This window comes from Sus scrofa, chromosome 7 (assembly GCF_054392235.1).
Source record: "Sus scrofa isolate SSC_HxYL_T2T_F1_AM1 chromosome 7, Sscrofa_HxYL_maternal_Yorkshire_Landrace_v2.0, whole genome shotgun sequence".
Lineage (NCBI taxonomy): Eukaryota > Metazoa > Chordata > Mammalia > Artiodactyla > Suidae > Sus > Sus scrofa.
This window is the reverse complement of record NC_139389.1, coordinates 70,806,783-70,830,330: the sequence shown is the minus strand read 5'-3', so window position 1 is coordinate 70,830,330 and position 23,548 is coordinate 70,806,783. Positions and strand designations below refer to the sequence as shown.

The window sequence follows — 23,548 nt, the reverse complement described above, 5'->3', positions numbered from 1 at the left end:
TTTTAATTTCCTCTTTGATTTCTTCAGTGATCCATTGGTTGTTTAGTAGTATGTTGTTTAGTCTCCACATGTTTGTGTTTTTTGCAGTTTTTTTCTTGTTGTTGATTTCCAGTTGTATAGCATTGTGGTCGGATTTCTTCAGTGATCCATTTGTTGTTTAATAGATGTTGTTTAGTCTCCACATGTTTGTGTTTTTTGCAGTTTTTTCCTTGTTGTTGATTTCCAGTCATATAGTGTTGTGGTCAGAAAAGATGCTTGGTATGATTTCAATGTTCTTAAAGTTACCGAGGTTGGACTTGTAGCCCAGGATGTGATCACTCTTAGAGAATGTTCCATGTGCACTTGAGAAGAATGTGTATTCTGTTGCTTTTGGATGGAATGTCCTATAAATATCTATTAAGTCCATCTGGTCTAATGCTTCATTCAGGGCCTGTTTCCTTATTGATTTTATGTCTGGATGATCTGTCCATTGTTGTAAGTGGGGTGTTAAAGTCCCCGCTATGATTGTGTGATTGTTGATTTGTCCTTTTAAGGTTGTTATCAGTTGCCTTAAATATTGTGGTGAACCTGTGTTGTGTGCGTAGATATTTAAAATTGTTATATCATCTTCTTGGATTGATCCTTTGATCATTATGTAATGTCCTTCCTTGTCCCTTAAAACATTCTTCATTTTAAAGTCTATTTTGTCTGATATCAGTACTGCTACTCCAGCTTTCTTTTGATCCCTGTTTGCATGAAGTATTTTCTTCCATCCTCTCACTTTCCATTTGTATGTGTCCCTAGAAGTGAAGTGGGTCTCTTGAAGACAGCATATATATGGGTCTTGTTTTTGTATCCATTCAGCCAGTCTATGTCTTTTGGTTGGGGCATTTAGTCCATTAACATTTAAGGTAATTATTGATATGTATGTTCTTATTGCCATTTTATTAATTGCTTTGGATTTGTTTTTGCTGCTCTTTTTTCTTTCCTTCTTCTTTTGTTCTTTTCTGCCTTTAGAAGTTCCTTTAGTATTTGTTGTAAGGCTGGTTTGGTGTTGCTGAATTCTCTCAGCTTTTGCTTATCTGTGAAGGTTTTGATTTCTCCTTCAAATCTGAATGAGAGCCTTGCTGGGTAGAATAATCTTGGTTGGAGGTTTTTCCCTTTCATCATGTGAAGTATATCATGCCACTCCCTTCTGGCCTGCAGAGTTTCATCAGAAAAATTTGCCGATAACCTTATTGGGATTCCCTCATATGTTATTTGTTTCTTTTCCCTAGCTGCTTTCAGGATTTTCTCTTTGTCCTTAATTTTGGTCAGTTTGATTAATATGGGTCTCAGGGTGTTCCTCCTTGGGTTTATTTTATATGGTACTCGTTGTGCTTCCTGGATTTGAGTGCGTGATTCCTTCCCCATGTTAGGGAAGTTTTTGGCTTTAATCTCTTGGAATATTTTTTGTGTCTCCTTCTCTCTCTCTTCTCCTTCTGGCATCCCTATAATATGGATGTTGGTGCATTTCGCGTTGTCCCAGAGTTCTCTGAGACTCTCTTCATTTCTTTTCAGTCTTTTTTCTCTTTTCTGTTCCACATCTGTAATTTCCACTAATCTGTCCTCCACTTTGCTTATTCATTCTTCTGCCTCCTGTATTCTGCTGTTGGCTGCTTCTAGTGAATTTTTTATTTCAGTTATTGTATTTTGCATCTCTTCTTTAAGTTTTATGTCTTGTATCTCTTTGGTCGGTGTTTCCTGTAAGTTAACCTATCTTTGTTGCCAGTTTATTTCCAATGTCTTGCATCATCTTCAGCATCAACAGTCTAAAGTCTTTTTCCTGGAGGCTGAGACTCTCCTGATCACTTAGCTGATTTTCTGGGGTTTTTCCTTTCTCCCTCATCTGAGTTATAGTTCTCTGTCTTTTCATTTTGATAGGTTTTTGGTGTGGTGACCTTTTTACAGAGAATAGGGTTGCAGCCTCTCTTACTTCTGATGTCTGCCCCCCTGTGGCTGAAGTCGGTATGGGGGGCTTGCTGTAGGCTTCCTGATGGGAGGGGCTGATGCCTGCCCCCTGGTAGGAGGAGCCGATTCTAATCCCTCTGGTGTGTGGGGCTTAGTCTCTGGATGGGATTAGAGGCAGCTGTGTGCCTGAGGGCTCTTTAGGTAGCCTGTTTACTGAGGGGCAGTGCTGTGATCCCACCTGGGTTGTTGTTTGCCTTGGGGCTTCTCAGCAGCTGACTGAAGGGTGGGGCCAGATTTTCCCAAAATGGCCACTTCCAGAGGAAGGCATGGCTGCTGAATATTCCCTGAGAGCTTTGCTTTCAAGGTCCTTCCCTCACAACAAGCCACATTCACCCCTGTTTTCCCAGGATGTCCTCCAAGAACTGCAGTCAGATTTGACCCAGATTCCTATGGAGACTTTGCTTTGCCCTGGGACCCAGTGCATGTGAAAGTCTGTTTGCACCTTTTAAGAATGGGGTCTCCGTTTACCCCAGTCCCGTGGAGCTCCTGCGCATAAGCCCCACTGGCTTTCAATGCCAGATGCTCCAGGGGCTCTTTCTCCCAGTGCCAGATCCCCACACCTGAGAGTTTGATGTGTGGCTCAGAACTCTCACTCCTGTAGGTGAGTCTCTGTGAACCAGTTAGTTTCCAGTCTGTGAAGCTTCCCACCCAAGAGGTATGGGGTTGTTTTTATCATGAAATCACCGCTCCTACCTCTTGATGTGTCCTCCTCTTTTTCTTCTGGAGTAGCATATCTTTTTTAAGGTTTCCAGTCCATTTGGGTGGAGAGTGCTCAGTCTTTAGTTGTGAATTTTGTTGTTTTTAGGAGAGAAGTTGAGCTCCAGTCCTTCTCTTCCGCCGTCTTAATCCCGTCTCTCTATCAATATCTTTAAAGACTCCATCAGACTTCCTTAAGTCATCTGGATTTACACATTTTGTTGTTATGATAGATAATAAAAATTAAAGGTTTTTTTTTAATGAGTCAATGCATTTATTTTCGAAAAAGTTATATACAAGAAAGAACTTAGATCATTCACCAGATAGCATCAATATTTTCATTTATTTTCAGAAATAAAGAGTTTGAAGAAGCTGTCAATTTTTTCACAAGGGCTCTTAAAATTGATCCATGTTTTCCGGATGCTTACATTGGACGGGGAAATTCTTACATGGAATATGGACACGAGGAGGCCACCAAACAAGCACAGAAGGACTTTCTGAAAGCATTGCATGTTAATCCAATGTATACAAAAGCCAGAATTTGTTTAGGCTATAATTTGCAGGTAATGTTATACAACAACCATGAAAGCACCTTTCGGACAAGAAAGAGTATATTTGGCCTTTTACTGGTGAGGTGTCGATATGTTCTTTCTTTGGCTATGAGCATTTTACCTTTCCCTTATTAATATCTGGAGCAGCAGTGGGGAGCAGGGGTTTACTGGGGGAGTGTACCTGGGAACCTGGTGTGCCAATGAGACGAGAAGCTTCTGAATTTTAATTTTCTTAGTACTTGCACCCCTTTGTACCTCGCCCCTTTTATCTACCGCTCTTATAGACATCTTTTAAGAATAAGAACCTGGCTCAAATTAGTTTCACTAAGTTATACCTGAAGCTCCACAGGTATTGTCTTGTTGAATTAGTGAAAAGCCAAGGGTATAAACAACGTATGAAAGTTTTAAAGTGGACTTCAGCATGCAGTGGGTTAGGCAGCCACTGTTTAAGGACTTCTGAATTCAGGTATCTTCCGAGTGGAAGTGAATTAGAACATACTGGAAGGCAAGAGAGCAGGCATTTGTCCTTCCAGCAGGTTGAAAGAGGGATACTATGTGTGTCAAGCAGGCCTCTGAGTGATTTCTGGGACCCTCTGACCTGACCCATGCATTCACCAAGCTGTTTGCACTGATTTGCACTAACAAAAGATATAGCGATATTCTTGGATTAAAATGCTAGATGGGTCATATTTTCCATGAAAAGGAGAAGAGTAATATTTCTTTATCCCTTTTAATATTAAAAAATTTAAACAGTGGGCAAAAATATGTTTAAATTAAGGTAATTTGGAGTTTCCTTGTGGCATAGCGGATTAAGGATCCAGTGTTGTCACTGCAAGAGTCCTGTGTCACTGCTGCGGCATGTGTTCAATCTCTGGCCTGGGAACTTCTATGTACCACAGGTGCAGCCAAAAAAAATACATAAATAAATTATGGTAATTTTCAGAAATTCCTGTTAATAATCTGTCATTAAAAGTGAATTTTTTTCATTTAAAAATAAGTAAATCTAGCTGATCTAAGACTGATAGTATGAGAGGTGACAGTGAGGTATGCCCACAAACTGATTAATAAGGAAAATAAGATTGCATTCTGAGAGTTAGCCATTATTTGATCACAGTAGAAATTTGAAAGTTCAGTTATGAGGTAGGATGACTCCCAAAACATCTAGAGCCGATTGCAGTCAAATGGAACATGTTAACATCATCCTTCATTGCCATTTACTGAGCATTTACTGAGCACCTAGTATAGGACAGGAACTGATCTAGGCCTAGGGATAAAGTAGTGACCAAAATATACTTGGTACATCTTGTAGAAATTACTCCCTGCTGGAGAGAGAAACAACAAGCAGTCATGTGAAGAATTACTTAAATAAACTCAAGATAAGTTTGATAAAGGAAAAGGATGGGGTTTAGGACAACTTATAACAGGGGGACCTAGCTTTGTTTGAGGGGTGAGGGAAGGCTTTTGAGAAATTAACATTTAAATTTAAATTGAGGTGTGAAAGACTAGTAATAGGGATAGAAGTTGGGGCTTAGAACACGGTGCTCAAAACAAACAAACAAAAAGAACACGGTTCTCCAGAGAGAGAGGGAAGAGGCCACTAAAAAGTCTTTTGACAACCTCAAGTCTGTTCTCCATGTCCATGCTTTATATCTAGTCACTTATGATGGAGCATGATAATGTGAGTGAAAAGAATGTATACATGTATGTGTGACTGGGTCACCTTGCTGTACAGTAGAAAATTGACAGAACACAGTAAGCAAGCTATAATGGAAAAAATAAAAATCATTATAACAAAAAAAAAGTCTTTGGAGAAGGAGACAGAAGGTTCAAGTAGATGGACTGTTATGGACAAGGGGAGAGTGATGTGGGATGAGGCTAGAGAATTGAATGATGACTGGAGGTAAAGTCATTTAAAAATGTGAATCTTGTGCACCAGAGCAGTGACATCAGATTTGTGTTTTGTGAAGGTCTTATTGAGTATAGATCAATGTAGGGGAGGACTGAAAAACACCTCAGTATGAGGATGGATTGAATTAGGAAAGGAAGAACTGAAAAAGGAGAGTCAGGCTCATCACATCCTGTTAAGGGGGAGGAGTGACCACGTGTTGGACATGTACAAAACAGATTTCCCTACTATGTGCCTAGCACTAGAGATATGGAAGTGAGCAAAACAAATGTTGTCACGAACAGACAGGGTTAGATCCTTGTTTATCCAGTGAACGTGGGATGTTGATTGCCACATAATTTACCCTGAGGGAGAACTAAGGTCTAGTTAATCAGTTCTAATTAAAGAACAGTATCTAGTTAACTTGTTATATTTCTTATTAGTTTTATGCAAGAGTCACTGGGCTCAGCTTGCTTTATGTGAGAGTCAGCTTCCGAGATTCTTGCAAGTTGGGTTTATGAGCCCACAGGAATAAAGGATGGACCTGGGACCATGCTGACTTTATCAAGTCACTGCCTTCCTGTGATGAATTTGGAATTTGGTTGCCAACTGATCTTCTCTAGGAAATACTCTGACATCATTCTGTTAAACGGGCCCCTCTCTTGACCTTCTTTCTTTTTTTTCCCAGTTGGAGCTAAGATTGGTTTAACACCTGCTTGGTAGATTTGCATGCATTTTCCATGGAATTGTATAATGATTCTAAAATTGCAGATGCTGGTACAATTTATCAAGTAGGTTTTATACCATTATTTATTTACTTAATACATGTTTATTTTATTATGTATAGAATGTATAACTGGAGATTCAAAGCCAAGCCAATAAATAATTCCTGCAGAGCTCAATATAAATTTTGTGGTGGTCGTCAGAAGAATTGGCATTTCCCAGGGTGGTCATGATTTTATGTTTTCCAAGACTAGTATAAAAGATGACTCTGACAATTAGATTTATTTCATTTAATTAAGATTTCAGCATAAATACTCAGAGGCAATCAGTCAGTTGAATGCACTCACAGTATAGTCTTTACTTCCTTGTTTAAAATGTCTTAGATTAGCACAATATAAATATACCTTTACTACAAGCCTTTATATAATTAAGTTAGAATCATAAACATTTGTCATGTTATAGACAATTTCCTACTTTGTGTAAATGGAAAATTATTTTAGGCCCAAGGAAAATTCCAGAAAGCTTGGAACCACTTTACCATTGCCATAGAAGTTGATCCAAAGAACTACTTACCATATGAAGGAAGAGCTGTGGTCTGTCTTCAGATGGGTGATTATTTTGCTGCCATTCAGGATATAAATGCTGCCATAAAGGTAAAAATCCATATAGATTGTAGTATCATTGGGACAAATTAACATCATCAATGAATAGAATCAAGTAACAAGTTCTCTGTTGCTTTTTAAAAATGATTTGTAGAGAAAATAATATTTGTAGTTTTTTTCCAGGAGGTTCCTAGAGTAAATAATTATTACAGCTTGCCAATTTTCTAACTTAAATGCATTTAAAATTTAAAAAGCAAATTCTTAGCAAATGCTGATTCCTCTCAGTAAATGCAAATTTATGATTTCATGATACATCAATATTATTTTGTAATAAAAATGAATGCAAAAATTTAGATAATGTTCTGGGTTTGAGGGAACAAAGAAAGAACAGTGTGAGTCTCCAGCTTCTTCTGTAGTAAAATGGAAAAATTCTCAGGTTTTGTATGCAGTGACAGAAAATCTTCCTTTTTTCTTCTAGATTTTTGGATTCTTTTTCTGTAGATTTGGGTAGATGTTGTAATCTTTGAGAGGAGAAAAAGGAAAGAACTGATAGATAGTTACTACTACATAGGACAAACATATTAACGATTAAATTTCTTCTCCAGCTTAGCAGAGCTAAACAGACAAGATTTTTCTCTTACAAAGCAACTGAGTGAAGCAGCAAGATTATTTGTTTTATTGCAAACAAATCAACAAAATGTTTCATTGCACAACTTCATACTGAATCCTTTCTCACAATATTTGCTCTAATGGGGTTTCACCTGCACTATAAAATTACTTACTTCCCACAAGGAGATTTCAAAACGTTCATTTTTGCAGACATGAAACTGGGAATAAGTACTATTCCCAGATGCTAAATACTCATACTATTATATTGCAGATAAATACTACAGCAGAATTCTTAACAAACCGTGGTGTGATTCATGAATTTATGGGTCAACAACAGAACGCAATGAGAGACTATCAAGCAGCGATTTTGCTAAACCCCACATACTCACTGGCTTACTTTAATGCAGGAAATATCTACTTTCACCACAGGCAGTTTTCCCAGGTAATGTGAGTTTTCCTTAACATTTTCATTTTGACACTAAATGCTTTCTTTGTTGTATATAGTTTAAAAGTGCAGTCCGTACATCTCAGGCTAATTCCTATTGGCTTATCTTTAAAAAAAAAGTTATCTTTCATAAGGATATTTATAATTCTTTATTAAATTTTATACCTTTATGGATTTATTCCTCTCCTCCTCATCAACCATTCAGCACTTGTCCAGTAAATATAGTTGCGGACTTCTCTGAGTGTCTAGCAATTGCCTTGCTGTCCATTGTCACCAGCTTCCAGCCTGGAATCCTTTGCCCTTTGCCCCATGCCCCACCTACCCAAATCTCAGACTTCCTTCCAGATCCTCTTTCATGATTAGATAATCATGATGTGATTATCTAAGTCATCTTAATTTCTACCTTTTCTAAGTTTCATCCCTTGATTGGGAGTAAAGAAATATGTAGTGTTAGTTCTGATTTTATGACAGCTTAATCTTTTGGGGACCTCAATTCATAATGTCTGAAATGAAAGTGTTGGGTTATTTGATGTTATTTTTTATAATTTGAATTTATTTTATTTGAAGTGTAATGCATTTACATGATTTGAACTCAAATTTTTGTGTTTAACCTATATTCACTCTTTTGTTCTTTATCTTCGGTTTTATTTTGTTCTTTGTCTTTTTGAGTCAGAAGCTTAATTCATTTACTGTCATCCTTTCATTTATATTGTGATAAGTTAAGGTTATGCCTTTTCCCCAAGTGCTGTTTTCAGCAGTATCCCGCATATTTGGTCTTTAATGTCTTTGTTTCCCCAAAATGTGGCACCTGAAATTTTATTCTCTTTTGACTAAAGAATAAATTAATAAATGTTCAGGAGGAAGGGCTTTTGTATTTTCTAATTTTGGAATTTATTATGAGTTTTAATGTGGTCTCAAATAGCAACTTTTTTTTCCTTTACTATTCCAGGGACCTTTCCAAAGAAGAGTTTCTACTATTAGGATATAGTGTTAAAATATATGTATAAGATCTACCTTTTTAATTATGTTTTTAATTAGTCTAATCCATTTTTTTTCCATTTGGTTTATCTTGGACATAGTAAAGTACATTCAAGTAACAATTAGTGTGGCTCTGTATAGTTTTCTTTATATCACTTGTTCATTCTGCTTGATGAAAATTACTATTACATTATTTCATGCACATATATTCATATAAATTACATAGGCATTGTGAATTGTAGTCTTCAGAATTACAAATGTTCTTTGTTTTTCTTTGGAATAAATTGTTTATCTGATAGTATTTCATTCAGTTTGCTTTTGCCTGGTATCCTTTTGTCTTTCTTTTTATTTTCAGTTTAGAGTCCTTTATTTAGGCTGTGTCTCTTGTACAGCATAGAGTTGGACTTTGTTTTAGATAATAATGTGAAAATATTTATCTTTTAATAGGTTATACCCCATTTACATTTTGCATGGTCAATATGTTTGAGCTTAGTGCTGTTATATTATTTTCTATTTTGTTTTGTGGTCTGTTTTATTTAGAAATTTCAGTTTTTCTAATATTTAGGGAGGTTTACAGTTTTGCTTCAGTAATTACTTTTATAAAAATATCTTTATAGACTTACTTCCTTCTTTCTTAATTTCTCTGCTCTGAATAACAATAAAATGATCCTCTAATCTCTTCCTCCCCTACTTATCCCTCTCATCTATTAGTCAATTTTAGCATTAACTAAAATTAATTTAGTACTCTTTTTAAAAAACTTTATATTTATATCCTTAAATATACTTGAGCTTATTCTGTCAGCTTGTCACATCACCCTCTCTTCTCCCATTTTGTGGTGTTTCATTATTCCTATGCTGCCAGAGGATTTAATATTTGCATACTATTTTGTTATCCTTATTGCACATTTTAGTCTTAGTTTTTCAGTTAAGTATATTCAATTCTCACCACCAGGCTTTTTTTCCAAAGTTTCCCTCCTAACCAATCACTTCTTGGTAGTCCTTTAGTCAAGTTCTGAGAAGGGGCTCATGAGAACAATATTCCTTGAATTGTTTCATGTTTATAGCTGTTTGCCTATAGCCTTTATGTCTTAAGACAGTAAGTCTAGGTTTAGAATCCTTAACTCATTTTTTCTTTCCTTGAATGTCTTACAAGTATTGTTTCACTATTTTTTGGTGTTGTGTATGTTGGTGTCAAATTCCAACATTGATTTTCATTATTGGCGACTTCTTTTTTTGTCATGATAACCAAAGTTTTTTTTTGTTTTGTTTTTTGTTTTTAACGTGAAAAGTTTTACCAAAGTATGTCTTAGAGATTGACCATTTGAGGTCAGAGTTATCAAATACACATGTGCATTTTCAATATGTAGATTTCAGAAAGGCTTTATTGAATTCAGTATAAAATTTTTCTGTTTCATTGTTTTGATTTTCTTCTTTGGGAATGAATAAGAATTATTATAAACAGGATGTCTTTTGACTCCTATATGCCATTTTCTTTCTCAAATGTTTATCTCAATTTTTGTTTCATTTTTCTTTCACATTTCTCTTCTAAATTTTTACTGTGTTTTCTGAGATATTTTCTTGTGGACCTTCTAATTCAGCTTTCTTTTACATTTTTGTCCAGATTCATCCCATCTCTGTCACATATCTTTCTGATCATCTCTTCTTTAAGATCCTTTTTTTAATTTTTTTTTTTTTTTGCTTTTTAGGGCCTCGCCTGTGGCATATGGAAATTCCAAGGCTAGGGGGTCTAATTGGAGCTACAGCTGCCGGCCTACGCCACAGCCATAGCAACGCCAGATCCGAGCTATGTCTGCAGCCTATACCACAGCTTGCAGCAAGGGCAGATCCTTAACCCACTAAGCGGGGCCGGGGATCAAACCAGGTCTTCATGGGTACTAGTTGTGTTCATTCTGCTGAGCCACAACAGGAACTCCTACAACACTTTATTTTTATGTTTTCTTTTTTTTTTTTTTTTTTTTTTTGTCTTTTTGCTATTTCTTGGGCCGCTTCCGAGGCATATGGAGATTCCCAGGCTAGGGGTCTAATCGGAGCTGCAGCCACCGGCCTACGCCAGAGCCACAGCAACGCGGGATCCGAGCCGCGTCTGCAACCTACACCACAGCTCACGGCAATGCCGGATCCTTAACCCATTGAGCAAGGGCAGGGACCGAACCCACAACCTCATGGTTCCTAGTCGGATTCGTTAACCACTGCGCCACGACGGGAAATCCTATTTTTATGTTTTCTTAAATGCAATTTCTTCCTTATTTTTTTCTAGTTCATAAAACATAAATGTTACGTACATACATTGTAGCAACATTTTTTTTTTTCCTGGTGAGTTTTTATTATCTTTCCAAAACTTAAGCAGTTAATTTTCATCCTTGTTTTCACAGTGAAGGCAGGCAGATTACTTTTCTGTTACCCACACATAAATGAGTTGGGCTACCTCTGATGATATTGCAAAGGACTTTACATTATGTTCTTTCTAGATGAACCTGGTTTGGGAAGGTTTCTCCCACAAGCTCTGTGTTTCTCACAACTTTTCACAACCTTTGCTTCCAAAATGACATACTCATTTTATTTATTTATTTTTTAATTGAAGTGTAGTTGATTTACAAGTTGTGTTAATTTCTGCTTATGGAAAAGTGATTCAGTTATACATATACATATATTATTTTTTATAGTCTTTCCCAGTATGGTTTATCTATATTGAATATAGTTCCTTTGATGGCCTAAAGTTTGGAAGTTTCAGGGGTGGCCTTTGAAGGGAGCGGGATATACTATCCAGTATGTCATGAGAGAAGGCAAGGAGTTGGGGAACAGTTGGCTTTATTTTTTGCTTTTTGGGGCTGCAGGTGCAGCATATGGAAGTTCCCAGGCTAGGGGTCGAATCAGAGCTTTAGCTGCCGGCCTATACCACAGCCATAGCAATGGGGGTTCTGAGCTGTGTCTTCCACCTACACCACAGCTCACAGTAACAGCGGATCCCCAACCCACTGAGCAAGGCCATGGATCAAACTTGCATCCTCATGGCTACTAGTCAGATTTGTTTCTGCTGCACCACAAACAATGGGAACTCCAGGGCACAGTTGGCTTTAGATAGGTAGAATTGATAGTACGCATTTCTATTTATTGATTTTATTTTCTCCATGGGATATGAGTATCAGTTACCAGTTAAGCAGGATAGAGTGGACAGGTAAAAGGGGGAACAATGTGGCTAGTTGTTTTGAGGAGATAAGGGAAAAAGTGAAATAATTGTTTTTTTTTAGGTTTTTTTTTTTTTTTTGTCTTTTTTGTTGTTGTTGTTGTTGTTGTTGCTGCTATTTCTTGGGCCGCTCCCGCGGCATATGGAGGTTCCCAGGCTAGGGGTTGAATCGGAGCTGTAGCCACCGGCCTACGCCAGAGCCACAGCAACGCGGGATCCAAGCCACGTCTGCAACCTACACCACAGCTCACGGCAACGCCGGATCGTTAACCCACTGAGCAAGGGCAGGGACCGAACCCTCAACCTCATGGTTCCTAGTCGGATTCGTTAACCACTGTGCCACAACGGGAACTCCTGAAATAATTGTTTTAGAGAGTGGTAGGGTAGACATTCTAGGAAAGTATCATAGGATTACCAGATGACGTTAAATTCTCATTTGAAGTTTCTAAGTTAAAATGAGATCTTGACTCTATACTGCTTTGTATATAATTTTTTCCATGCAGATTCAGTACAGCTTTGTGTCACTCCATAATTGTCTCTGTGTTGAACTCTTGTCACCCCATTCCAATTTAGATTACAAGCTCTTTGAGGGCAGGACTCACGTACCTTCCTCTTCTCCCTTACTCAGAAAGCCCATCTATACCTATGGCAGTAGCATGTCAGCCTCTACCTTTCTCTGAGCTCCTAAGCCACATTCATCACCAGTTACTAAAACTGGGTAATTTACAAGTGCATTAGAGCCCAAACTGAATTAATCACTACATTCTCCACCCCAGTCCAGCTCTTTTTCATATAAACCATCTCATGTCAAGAGGTCATTCCACAGAGTCACCTGAGTAAAAGCATCAGCATCGACTATATCTTTCTTTCCTCAACTTCTTCATCTAATCAGTCATTTAATCCTGTCAGTTTTGCCTCTTAATTTTTTTTTTCTCAGAGATGTCTTTCCATTCTGCTTCTACTGCCATTGCCTTATTTTAGCTCTTATCCTTTCCCAAGTTAGATCAGTTAGTTTCCTGACCCCTGTGACAAGTCTGCTTGACCTCTGTGATGAAGCTGCATGCTGGCACAGAGAATTACTGCAGGTATAATTGTGTAAGGCGTGAACGAGACTGTTGTAGCTCAGACCTCACTGGGCCTCTGGAGGCTAAGGTTTCCCCAGGCTGACAGGACAGGGTCAACGGCCTTAAATTTCATTAAACTCAGACCATTCTGGGCTGGGTTTTGGCAATGTTTTTCTTCATTGTAGAGTTAGTTAATGAGATTAAGACAAACACAATGCCCAGGGAAATTTTCTGTTTCCATAAATGTTTAAGGTCCACAGGAAAGGGTGACTCTTGTGTTTTAAACTTATTTGTCCTAAACAAAACTTATTTGTCCTTAATAACCCTATGGGCATTGTGTATAAAAGTATTTGGTTAGATCTAAAATGCGGTTCAACCTTTGATCGTCTTTTTTTTTTTTTTTTTTTTTTTTTTTTTTTTAGTATGGCTCTATTTCTCCCAAACTGGGGGCACATCAGCCTGGCAAATATTTGGTCTAAAATGTATTCCATCCTCTGTTTTGATGTCTTGGATACTTGGGCTTTACAAAGCATGCTCCCTTCAGAGACAAACAGACTTTGACAGTAGTTATCCAGCTATTTCGGTATATTCTGTGCCTCTTTGTGGAGAAAGATCATCTCTTACCCGTGCACCCTCTCCTGCCCCTTTGTTTCTGACTGTATGGAAAGAAGATTTAGGGCCAGGAGGGAGGGTCCCTCAACAGATCAAATCATCTCTAGAGGGTTAAAATGTGTATGTGTTCTGGCTTCTTTTATACCTTGTGACTTAATTATTCTAAACCACATTTGGACAAGCTACAAGCATACGTCATGAACTACAGATGAATTTTTAAAATGACTGTATCTGCTTTCTGATTAACTACAGATCCGAGGGTATTAGACCAGTTGTTAAATCAAGGCCATCCATTGTAGTAGGTGTCTTTGACCTCTAACTACTTAATTAATACTCCTATTCTTCAAGTAATCTCATTAAATTTATGGACTTTCATTTTCTAAGTAATACCTTTTCAGGAGCTGTAATAAAAACTTACATTGTTCAAAGTTAGACATACTATTGTGTTTTACTAAGTTCATTTATTTTAGCTGAGGTAGACATTTTCTCCTACCTGACTGAAGCCATGCTTTTGTGATGCAAAATTGTGTAGCCTTTATTGATCATTTATTGATGAATGAAAATGAAACTTAAATTACTTTTTGAAGGAAGTCTTGGCTCTGTTTCAAGTCATTCTCTTGCTTCATTTATAATGTCTGTGAGTCCTGCCTTCTGTTCAAGAGTGAATTCTCTTTAAGGTGTTCACAGAGGAATGTCAGTTCTGCTACCTTTTTCTTTTTCTTTTTTTTTCAATATAGAAATAAACATTTTATTTGTTAAATTCTAACATCTAGTTTTTGGGGAAAAACATAAATAAAATTGATATATCATGGATTTAATGGTTAAGAAATCAGAATAAAACACTACAACCAAAAATAGAATTGAGGATGGGAATTATGAATTATGTGTATTTTCACTTTTCTTTCACAGTGATTCTTTGCACTAGATTGGAAAATATGCAGATCTATATGCTTCTGGAGTGAAATAAATGTATAGATAATCTTTGAAGATGATATGAAGAAATACATCAGCACTTAAATTATCACTAGGAATTAGCTATCTAGCACCAAGGGTCCTGTCTACTGGAGGACTTAGCACTGAGCTTAGAAAATTAGAAAATGACTTTTATAATGCCCGGGACAACAATTTCATTCCTCATAAGCACTCTTCTTTCTTTTTTCTTTTCTTTTCTTTCTTTTTTTCTCTTTCTTTTCTTTTCTTTCTTCTTTTCTTTCCTTTGTTAGCAGCTAGCACTTAGATAATTCCCCAAAACTTAAATGGGTCCTTAAATTGTACTTACCTACAGAGAACTGAACAGCTCCCGTACTGGGATGAGATGGGTTACAGTCTTAATCTAATTGCTTCTCAAAAGTCCTAGGCAGCAAAATTCATGGAATATTGCCTGAGGACTATGATGTTTCTCCGTTTGTAGGCACTGGCGCAAAAAAAAAAAAAAAGATGTGTCAGTAATAATTGACTGAGTCCTTACTATATTCTTCATACTGTTCTCAGTACTTTATCTATTAGCTCACATAATCCTCATAGCAGCACTGAAAGTAGAGTTCTATTTGTTGCCCCCATTTTATAGATGAGAAAAATTGAGTCAAAGAGAGCTTTAGTTACTCACCCAAGGACATAGATAATAAGTGGTAGAGCCAGGATTTGAATCTAGAAATCTGGCTCCATAGTTTGGGCTCCTGGCCACCAGGCTTTCAGTGTTTCACTTCACCCACGATGGAGGTGATCTGAGGACAAATCCCTAGATAATACAGAGAAAAACAGTTCAGTGGAGAAGACTGGTTGAGAATGATCAGAGAGGTAGGAGGACATCCAGGGAGACACCCTGTCTCAAGGACAGAGAGAATTTTAAGAAGGAAGGAGAGGCCAAGAGCGTCTATGCCCCAGAAATGCCATGGAAGGAAAGGCCTAAAATGCCTTCTGGGCTTGAGGATATCTTCAGCCTCAGCAAAGCAGACCTCATGAACATGGAGGTGGGCATAGATAGAAGCCATGGTGGTGTATTGGGAAAAATTGAATGGTAAGGAATTGGAGACAGCAAGTTGTATTGTTAAAAATGAATTTTTCTTTGGGGAAGAAAGTAGAAGTCAAATTTTCATCCCTCATAGAGAAGGGATTTCTACTTTGAGGAGTAGGGTGTCTAATCAGCATCTCGCGCTATTTGTGGTGAAAGGACCATTTTTTAAAAATTTTCTAACTTATTGTTGATTAAGACCCTAATACCCATTTGTGTTTGTGGATCACACTTTGATGAAGGGTCCATTCCAGCTTGATGATGAGTTGTGACTCATAGAGTCTTTGATCTTCCTGACATGCTGTTTTTTTGTTTTGTTTTGTTTTGTTCTTTGTCTTTTTAGGGCTGCACCTGTGGCATATGGAAGTTCCCAGGCTGGGTGTCAAACTGGAGCTTCAGCTGCTGGCCTATGTCACAGCCACAGCAATGTGGGATCCAAGCCACGTCTGTGACCCACACCACAGCTCATGGCGACGGCAGATCCTTAATCCACTGAGCGAGGCCAGGGATCAAACCTGGGTCCTCATGGATACCAGTCAGTTTTGTTACCACAAAGCCATGATGGGAACTCCGACATGCTGATTTTTATCTTATCTCTTACATCCTTTATAGTGTTTCATAGTATAACTGAGTTTTTAATCCCTTTTAGTATGGTTTAGAACCTTATTGTCAAAATTTGCTTCTCTTTTTAGCTCTTACTCTGTTTTTTATATGAAAAGTGTTAATTTTCTAACTTATATTTTATCTTCTTGTTGTGACCTTCTTTTCTAACCCGTATTTTACTTTTTTTCTAGTGCTATATGGAGATGTGGGATTTGTGTGTGTTTGGGGGTGGGAGTGCAACATTTCACCTCAGCAGAAAGGAGTATTTTATCTCTGACATTGTCTAGAACTGCTGTCACATGGTGATAACATAAAGCACGCCGACGATTTGGTTGGTTTTGCTGTTGCTTTTTTTTTTTTTTTTTTTGGTCTTTTTAGGGCTGCAGGTGCAGCATATGAAAGTTCTCAGGCTAATGGTGAGTCATACCTGTAGCCCCCAGCCTCCACCTCAGCCACAGCAATGTGGGATCCGAACCACGTCTGCGACCTACACCAGAGCTCATGGCAACACTGGATCCTTAACCCACTGAGTCAGGCCAGGATTGAACCTGCATCCTCATGGATCTAGTCAGATTCGTTTCCACTGAGCCATGACGGGACCTCCTATTATTCTCTGCAAATACCACACCTCCTTGTCATCTGTATCAGGGATGAAATGCTTCTGCTATCCCCTCAGTGTGCCACTGGCTTTGGTTTTTTTATTGAGTAAAAGCGCTTCAAGTTTCTGTATAGCTGTCAATTAAAATATATTCAAATTATCATTATCTTCACATTTTATAGGCTAGTGACTACTTCTCAAAGGCTTTAAAGTTTGACCCAGAAAATGAATGTGCTACTATGAATCGAGCTATTGCAAATACAGTATTAAAGAAATATGAAGAAGCAAAAGAAGATTTTGCACATGTAGTTGAAAGCTGTCCGTTTTGGGCTGCAGTGTATTTTAACAGAGCATACTTCTACTGTTGTTTAAAGCAATATGAACTAGCTGAAGAAGACCTCGGTAAAGGTATATATTTTTGGTAATTTTTAAAGTAGGGTTATAGTGGTTGATACGTTTGTTTTTAGAAGCCAAAAGAAGAAAATCATCAGGTCTGTTTGCCTACATAAACTTACATTAGAGTTAATGCTTTTATATATCATATATTTAACGTAATCAACATGGTTTCCTTTATGCAATAACTTATAGGGTCAGCGAGCTAAAACATAGAAAATTATTAGGGAAACCATATGTAAACATTGCCAGCCTTTCAGAAAAAGACATTGTACTGTGTTTCCCTAAGTTAGTTTTCTTAGAAAGATTTAGCATTTTAAATTTAACTAGATAGGTAGGTACATATGAAGAAAAATATTTACAAATAGGTAATCCTAAAATTCTTATAAAATTTTTATTTAAAAAAAATGAGACTGTTTTTAAGTGCTAGCATAAAACCCATATTGATTTTTTTTTCTTTTATAGCTCTCTCTTTGAAACCTAATGATGCTCTAGTGTATCATCTTAGAGCGGAAGTTCGTGGTAAAATAGGTCTGACTGAGGAAGCTATGGCTGACTATAACCAAGCACTTGATCTTCAAGAACATGCCTCAGTGGTATGACTACATAGACTGTGGATTCTCTTACACAATGTTCTTCCAAAAATTGAAATGTATTTGTCACTTTAAAAAAAGTTTGCACTATCTTCATTGTTGTATTCATCATGTTTGGTCTTTTATATAACTCTTTAAAGCATTTTAACAACATCTTTTTCTTATATATTAAGTATAAAACTTTTAGATCATTTTCTGCAGATTTGGAACAACTCAGTAGTTGAATTTGTTCATAGGGTGTAGAATTTAAATGAGACTGTTTCTTAAGGGAAATATTAACACTTAAAATATTTTCTTTAAAGTGGAGGTGCTGTTGTGATTCAGTGGGTTAAGGACCTGATTTATCCCTGTGAGGATGCAGATTCGATTCCTGACGTCATTCAGTGAGTCAAGCATCCGGGGTGGCTGCAAGGTGCAGTGTAGGTCGAAGATGCAGCTTGGATTTGGTGTTGTGAGGCCTCAGCTGTAGGTCCAATTCAATCCCCAGCCCAGGAACTTTCCTACGCTCAGATGTGGCTGTAAAAAGGGAAAAAAAACAAACAAACCAAAAAAACGCCTAAAATAATTCCTTTTAAAATAATTCTGCAATATTTTTTTTTTTTTTTTTTGCCACACCTGTGGCCTGAGCAAGTTCCCAGGCCAGGGATTGAATCTGAACCACAGAAACAACCAGAGCTGATGCACTGACAGTGCTGGACCCTTAACCTGCTGTGCCATAAGGGAACTCAAATACTGCATGATTTTAGAAAAGGTATCATTGACCTTTTCATCAGTACCTAAATGCAATCAGAAGTATCCAGAGTAAAAATAGAGAGAGCTGATGACTATAAATAAATTGATTCCTTTCTCCTCCTTTGAACGATATCTATATAGGTCTGTATTCTTACTGCTACTCATATTTTTCCAACAGATGAACATGTTTCTCTTTTTCATGCACCTGTAAAGATTTTGAGCATCCCCTTTTCCTTGAGTTCCCTCTGCTTCTTTAATACCAACCCCCATCCTATTGCTTGAACCCACAGTTTCCCACCTGAGGCCTTTCTCTCAGTCCACACATAGGCCAAGCCAGACCAGGCAAGGTACAGTGTTCTGTGCCTCACATTCATTGTCTCTCCTTTTTACTTATGCCTCATAAGGTAGCAGGTGTCATTAGATGAGGAAACCAAGGCTCAGAAGGGTCACGTTGTGTGATCAGGGTCACACAGCTAGTAAATATTTGGTGGAGCTGAGGGCCAACCTCTATTCTAGTTTAAAAAGCCTCTGCTCCTCCTACTCCTTTTCATCTAGAGAAAAATAAAACGAGATAAATGCATAGTCTATTAAACAATCTTTATCATAATGACATCAAACCTCTCTATCTACCTAACAATTATTAGGCAGAAAAAGCGTTTACAGTCTTTAGTACTTCTTTTGTACTGGTGTATATGTGTATTTATTTATGTCTATGTATCTGTGTATTTAGCCTTAGATAAATGTGTGATTGTAGCAAGATTAGATTAGTTTTTAATTTGAAATACAGTCAATGGGCAACCTTTTACATTTTACCTTTAACAGTATAGGCCAAATAGAAAGTGAGAATAGAAAGATCAGTATGTAGGTGGGAAGAAAGGGAAGAAAAGGAAACCCATCATTTTTTTAAAACCTACGTAGTACCAGAAACTCAGCTATGGCTTAAGGACAGTTTCATTTTACCGTTATAAATGAGGAAGGTCTTATTATTTGCATTTTACAGAAGAAAAATACGAGGTACAAAAAGGTAAATAATCAGTTTAGAGCTCCGCTAGTATAATGGCGCTACCCAAACAAGTTGCATTTTTATTTACTCAGTATGTTTCTTTAAATTGACTTGCTGGTATTAATTGAATTTATTTAAAAAGAAGGGTTTTGTAAAAATAAGTGCATAACTCTTAGTAAGTTTGTCCTTGTTCTACCTAGAGTAATCTTTGCATACCAGTGTTACTCCTATCACATTTTAGGAAAAGGAAACATTGTATTCTATAGTGTCATAGCTGTAGTGTAACTGGAGGATTAATCATAGTGAGGGAGGGAGAAGCCTAGGTTGCTACTGAATAAAGGAGAAGCAGAAGCTGATTGGTATCTGGGCAGGCAGACGGGCGCTAGAAGCAATGATCTTGTGCTTTGAGAATCTCGGTCTACCTTCTCAGCGTGTTGTAACAAGATCTAACTCCCAGAGGTTCTTCAGTGGCATAAAACTTTTTTGACATTTAGTCAATGTCTTAGAATCACTGATTTCCAAAAATTGCTGGCACTTTATGACCATTCACTCTGAGATCCCAACTTTCATCATCTCTTCTTCTCACCTATCTTTGCCTGGCTGATTTATTCTCAGGAAGAGATTCTTTCCCCTTCTCAGGAAGGTGGCTTGGATCTTTTGTCTCTATGCTTCTCTTTTGGAACACGCTTCATATTTATATATCCTTGTTTAATGACTTTCTTCCCCACTAGATTAGAAACTCTGCGAGGGAAGGATTAGGTCCATCTTGCTTGCCATGGTACTGCCGCTGCTTATCACAGTTCCTGGCACACTGTAGGTGCTTCATATTTGACTAGTTTACTTAAATGCAGGCCTGAACCTTCATAATGAAGGACACTATGACCCAACACACCACAGATATGTTTTACTATTCATTTCTAAGATAAAGTGAGCATCCTGTGAGATTCTAGGCAAGCCTAGAATCTTCAAAGGTCAAAGCAATGGCAGCCTGCATCCTCAGTGCTGTTCTTATTTAACATTTCCTGTGAGTAGAGAGATTCTTAGCATCCTCATAGCTTTCATGATGCCTAAGTTACCCCCCCCCACACACGGCACCCTTAGAACTATAAGATGAATAACCTTAGAAAATGGAATTAGGAAAAAATCAAGATATAATGAATGAGATCAGTCTGCTGTAAAAACAACAAATAGGTAGCTTAAAAATAATTCTGTCAAGGTGATGAGGGTGAAAAGTTTAAAATCATTATGTATTAATACCTGAAGCTAATCAGTGCAATTTTATAATTGGATGATGGTATGATATAATCAAGCTGTAACCTGATCAAGTATGGTGAATAAGAAGCTATAACAAAATTTCTTTTTTTCTTTTTAGGGCTGCACCTGAGGCATATGGAAGTTCCCGGACCAGGGGTCAAATCAGAGCTGCAGCTGGGTCCAACTCCACAGTCCTGGCAATACCACATCTAGGCTGCCTCTGTGACCCACATTGCATCTTATGGCAATGCTAGATCGTTAACCCACTGAGTGAGACCAGGGATTGAACCCACATGCTCATGGATACTAGTTGGGTTCTTAACCTGCTGAGCCACAAGGGAGCTCCTATAAAAATTTTTTAATTGCTCTCTTTTTAAAAAAATTAATTTTGCACTAATCAAGGGGTATATATTGAACTGGAAGGGGAGGGAATGGTCAGAGTACAGACATTTATATGCATGTTCCTGTATCTGTCTGTTGAACTGATGTTCCAAAGCCAATAGGAACATTCTGATCTTTTGACTTCTTATTAGTTAATTCCCGTGAAGTAAATGGATTACATCATTGTTATAGTTTTAATGCACTAAACCATTAAGGTAATTCAACTGTTTCTTTTCTTTCTGAGTCTATGCTAGCCCAGAAATCTTCCAGTGATAATTTGGCTTTCCATATGTAGAATGATATTTGTAGTAGAATTCTACTTTATTTTAAAACTATACATATACAGAATATACCTATCCTATTTCACAAAAGGCCTTAAATGATTTTAATATACCAGCCTTTAACAGTGAGTACCTGTGGAGAATGGGATTGCTGGCATAGGGTTTGTTGGTAAAGGATCTGTGGGAGGTTTAAGAGAAGCTCAGATCGATTTTTTACTTTTGACACCTTTGCATTTTCTGTCATTCATTTTTAAATCATTGGTTATGTCTAGGTTTTATAATGGGAAAAATATAAAATCAGGTCCACTGCTCCCCCCCCCCCAAGTTAAATAGCTTATTTGAGGCAACATTTATGACTGTAAAAGATGCACATTGCCTTTTTCTTTGGGTGCCTACAGTGGATTTCAAGCTGGCTGGCAGGCCCCCTTTAGAGGTTCAACTGGTTCAGGCAGGTCCTGCCCACAAAGCATTTCGGGTCCATTTTGCAGCTTTACTGTCTCTTTGGAAATATTTAGTCTTGAAAAAAATCTTTTTCTATCATACACAGGGTATGATCATAGTCACTTAAATTCCAAGGAAAGTATAAAATTTGCTGTTCAAAGTTGTGAGTCAATTGAGGTCTTTTATCTTCCTAGCATTACAATTTTAATATATTTGCAGAAGGAAAATATATTAATTTGCAGGTATTCATGTAGTGATTTTACTTTACTGTAGTACTCTGACTTCTCTGAAAGTAGAATGACCTCCAAAGCCTCTGATAAAAAGGGAAAAAAAATACCCACTGAAAACTTAGCTTCAATACATCTATCAACTTCATGACACAAATTTTTAATAGAGAAGGGAATCTTAAGAGGCCAGTGGTTTATGCTGATGATACTTGTAACTTTATAACCATCACTTAGAAGAAATAAATCAGTAAGTGGAAAAAGCATCATTTACATTCCAAATGTAAAAATGCTCCTTAATCTTACTTCAATTAGTTAACCAATTTCATTTATTGTTATTACATATATATATATATTTATTTGGTACTTTAAAGTATGATTTTTACTTAGGTGGTTATAAGTCCTAAGGAAAAGATTCCTAATTATGTTACATGAAACATTTTTTTTTCTATAACTTTCCCATAGGAAACCTATAAGTCAGTTTAGCTTGACTTAATATTTTTAAAAAGGGAAAGTATGAGAATTTAACTTAATATTTTCTGGTATTATGACTATTATACAGTGGTAAGTTTTTTTTTAAAAGCCTTTTATGAGTCATGATATTCTGAATTTATTTGGTTACACCATTTGAGTATATTTGCTTTATAAACTAGGAACAAATTTCTCTTTTGAATTTGAAGACCAAGAATTTTAGTGTCTCAGTGAAGGTGATTTATTACACAAAAACTAGAGATGAGGTCGTCTTTCTTTAAAATGATAGAGCAATGATTTTTATTAAAGTCTCAGAGGCCTATTCAGAAGATTTACAAATTCTATAGTACAACTCTGGGCCTTTGAAATGTGCAAGATATCTCAACACAATTTTTCAGGGTGTAAGTTACCCTGAATAATGTATGAGTTGTGTAATAGCTCCGCAGTGCCTTCTCATCTCCACCGAAAGCTGGCTTCTCTAGTATTGCATCTCCTGCTTTCAATTCCTGGGCTGTGTGTTTACTATATTGGATCTTTGATAGTGAGTAGACAAAGTGGGGGGAAAATGTGTGAGACCTGAAAGTCCTTGGCAATCCAGAAAATAGCTTAATATACTAAACCTTTCAATGTAGTTTGGTTTTGGAAGTGTGATTTTTGAATAGAACTTTCCTCTATGGTTTTGAACCTAGGATGTCTTTAGCCCTAGGGAAATAAGTAGGTAGCCAATGAGCATTAATTTTATTCCAGGAATGTCAGAGGGAGCAAGCAGGAGGGGAACTTAATTTAACTGGTAATTTAACCGGAAAGCGATTTGAGCATTTTTCCATAAAAAGATACAGCAGTGTCATGGAATAGAACTTTAAAAATCCATGTGAATCTTAGCAATAAAACACAAGGCTTTGGAGACATCTCTCCCTTTTGGGTGGTTGTTTTGGGATGTGCCACAGACCTGTGGCAATGCTCTGTTGCTGGGACTGGGAGACAGCATCAGCAGGATGGGCCCTGGCAACATTGCCCTCAAGGCTCCCCGCATGGCAGGTGCCCATGAGCCCATTTTATGGATGGAGAAACTTGGTTCAGAAAGAACAAGAGGCCTATAGAGGTTCCACATTTAAAGAAGGAGCCATAATACAAACCCAGGCAACCTGAGAAATTTGAGAAACGCTCTTTCTGGAATACTTTAGAAAAGAAATACCTATAAAGC

At 37.3% G+C, this 23,548-nt stretch overlaps 1 protein-coding gene across 2 annotated transcripts in view; it reads left to right on the top strand.

Annotated features, from left to right (window-relative positions):
- Nucleotides 1-17,653, top strand: part of TTC6 (tetratricopeptide repeat domain 6) — a 226,101-nt gene extending 208,448 nt beyond the window's left edge. For both annotated transcript variants that reach the window (XM_084968926.1, XM_021099129.2), the window contains 5 exons: nucleotides 3,038-3,248; nucleotides 6,345-6,497; nucleotides 7,327-7,497; nucleotides 16,754-16,979; nucleotides 17,430-17,653. In XM_084968926.1, coding sequence (XP_084825052.1) covers nucleotides 3,038-3,248; nucleotides 6,345-6,497; nucleotides 7,327-7,497; nucleotides 16,754-16,979; nucleotides 17,430-17,566 — 898 coding nt within the window. In that variant the 3' untranslated portion in view covers nucleotides 17,567-17,653. The remainder of the gene's footprint in view (nucleotides 1-3,037; nucleotides 3,249-6,344; nucleotides 6,498-7,326; nucleotides 7,498-16,753; nucleotides 16,980-17,429) is intronic.
- The last annotated feature ends 5,895 nt before the right edge of the window (nucleotides 17,654-23,548 follow it).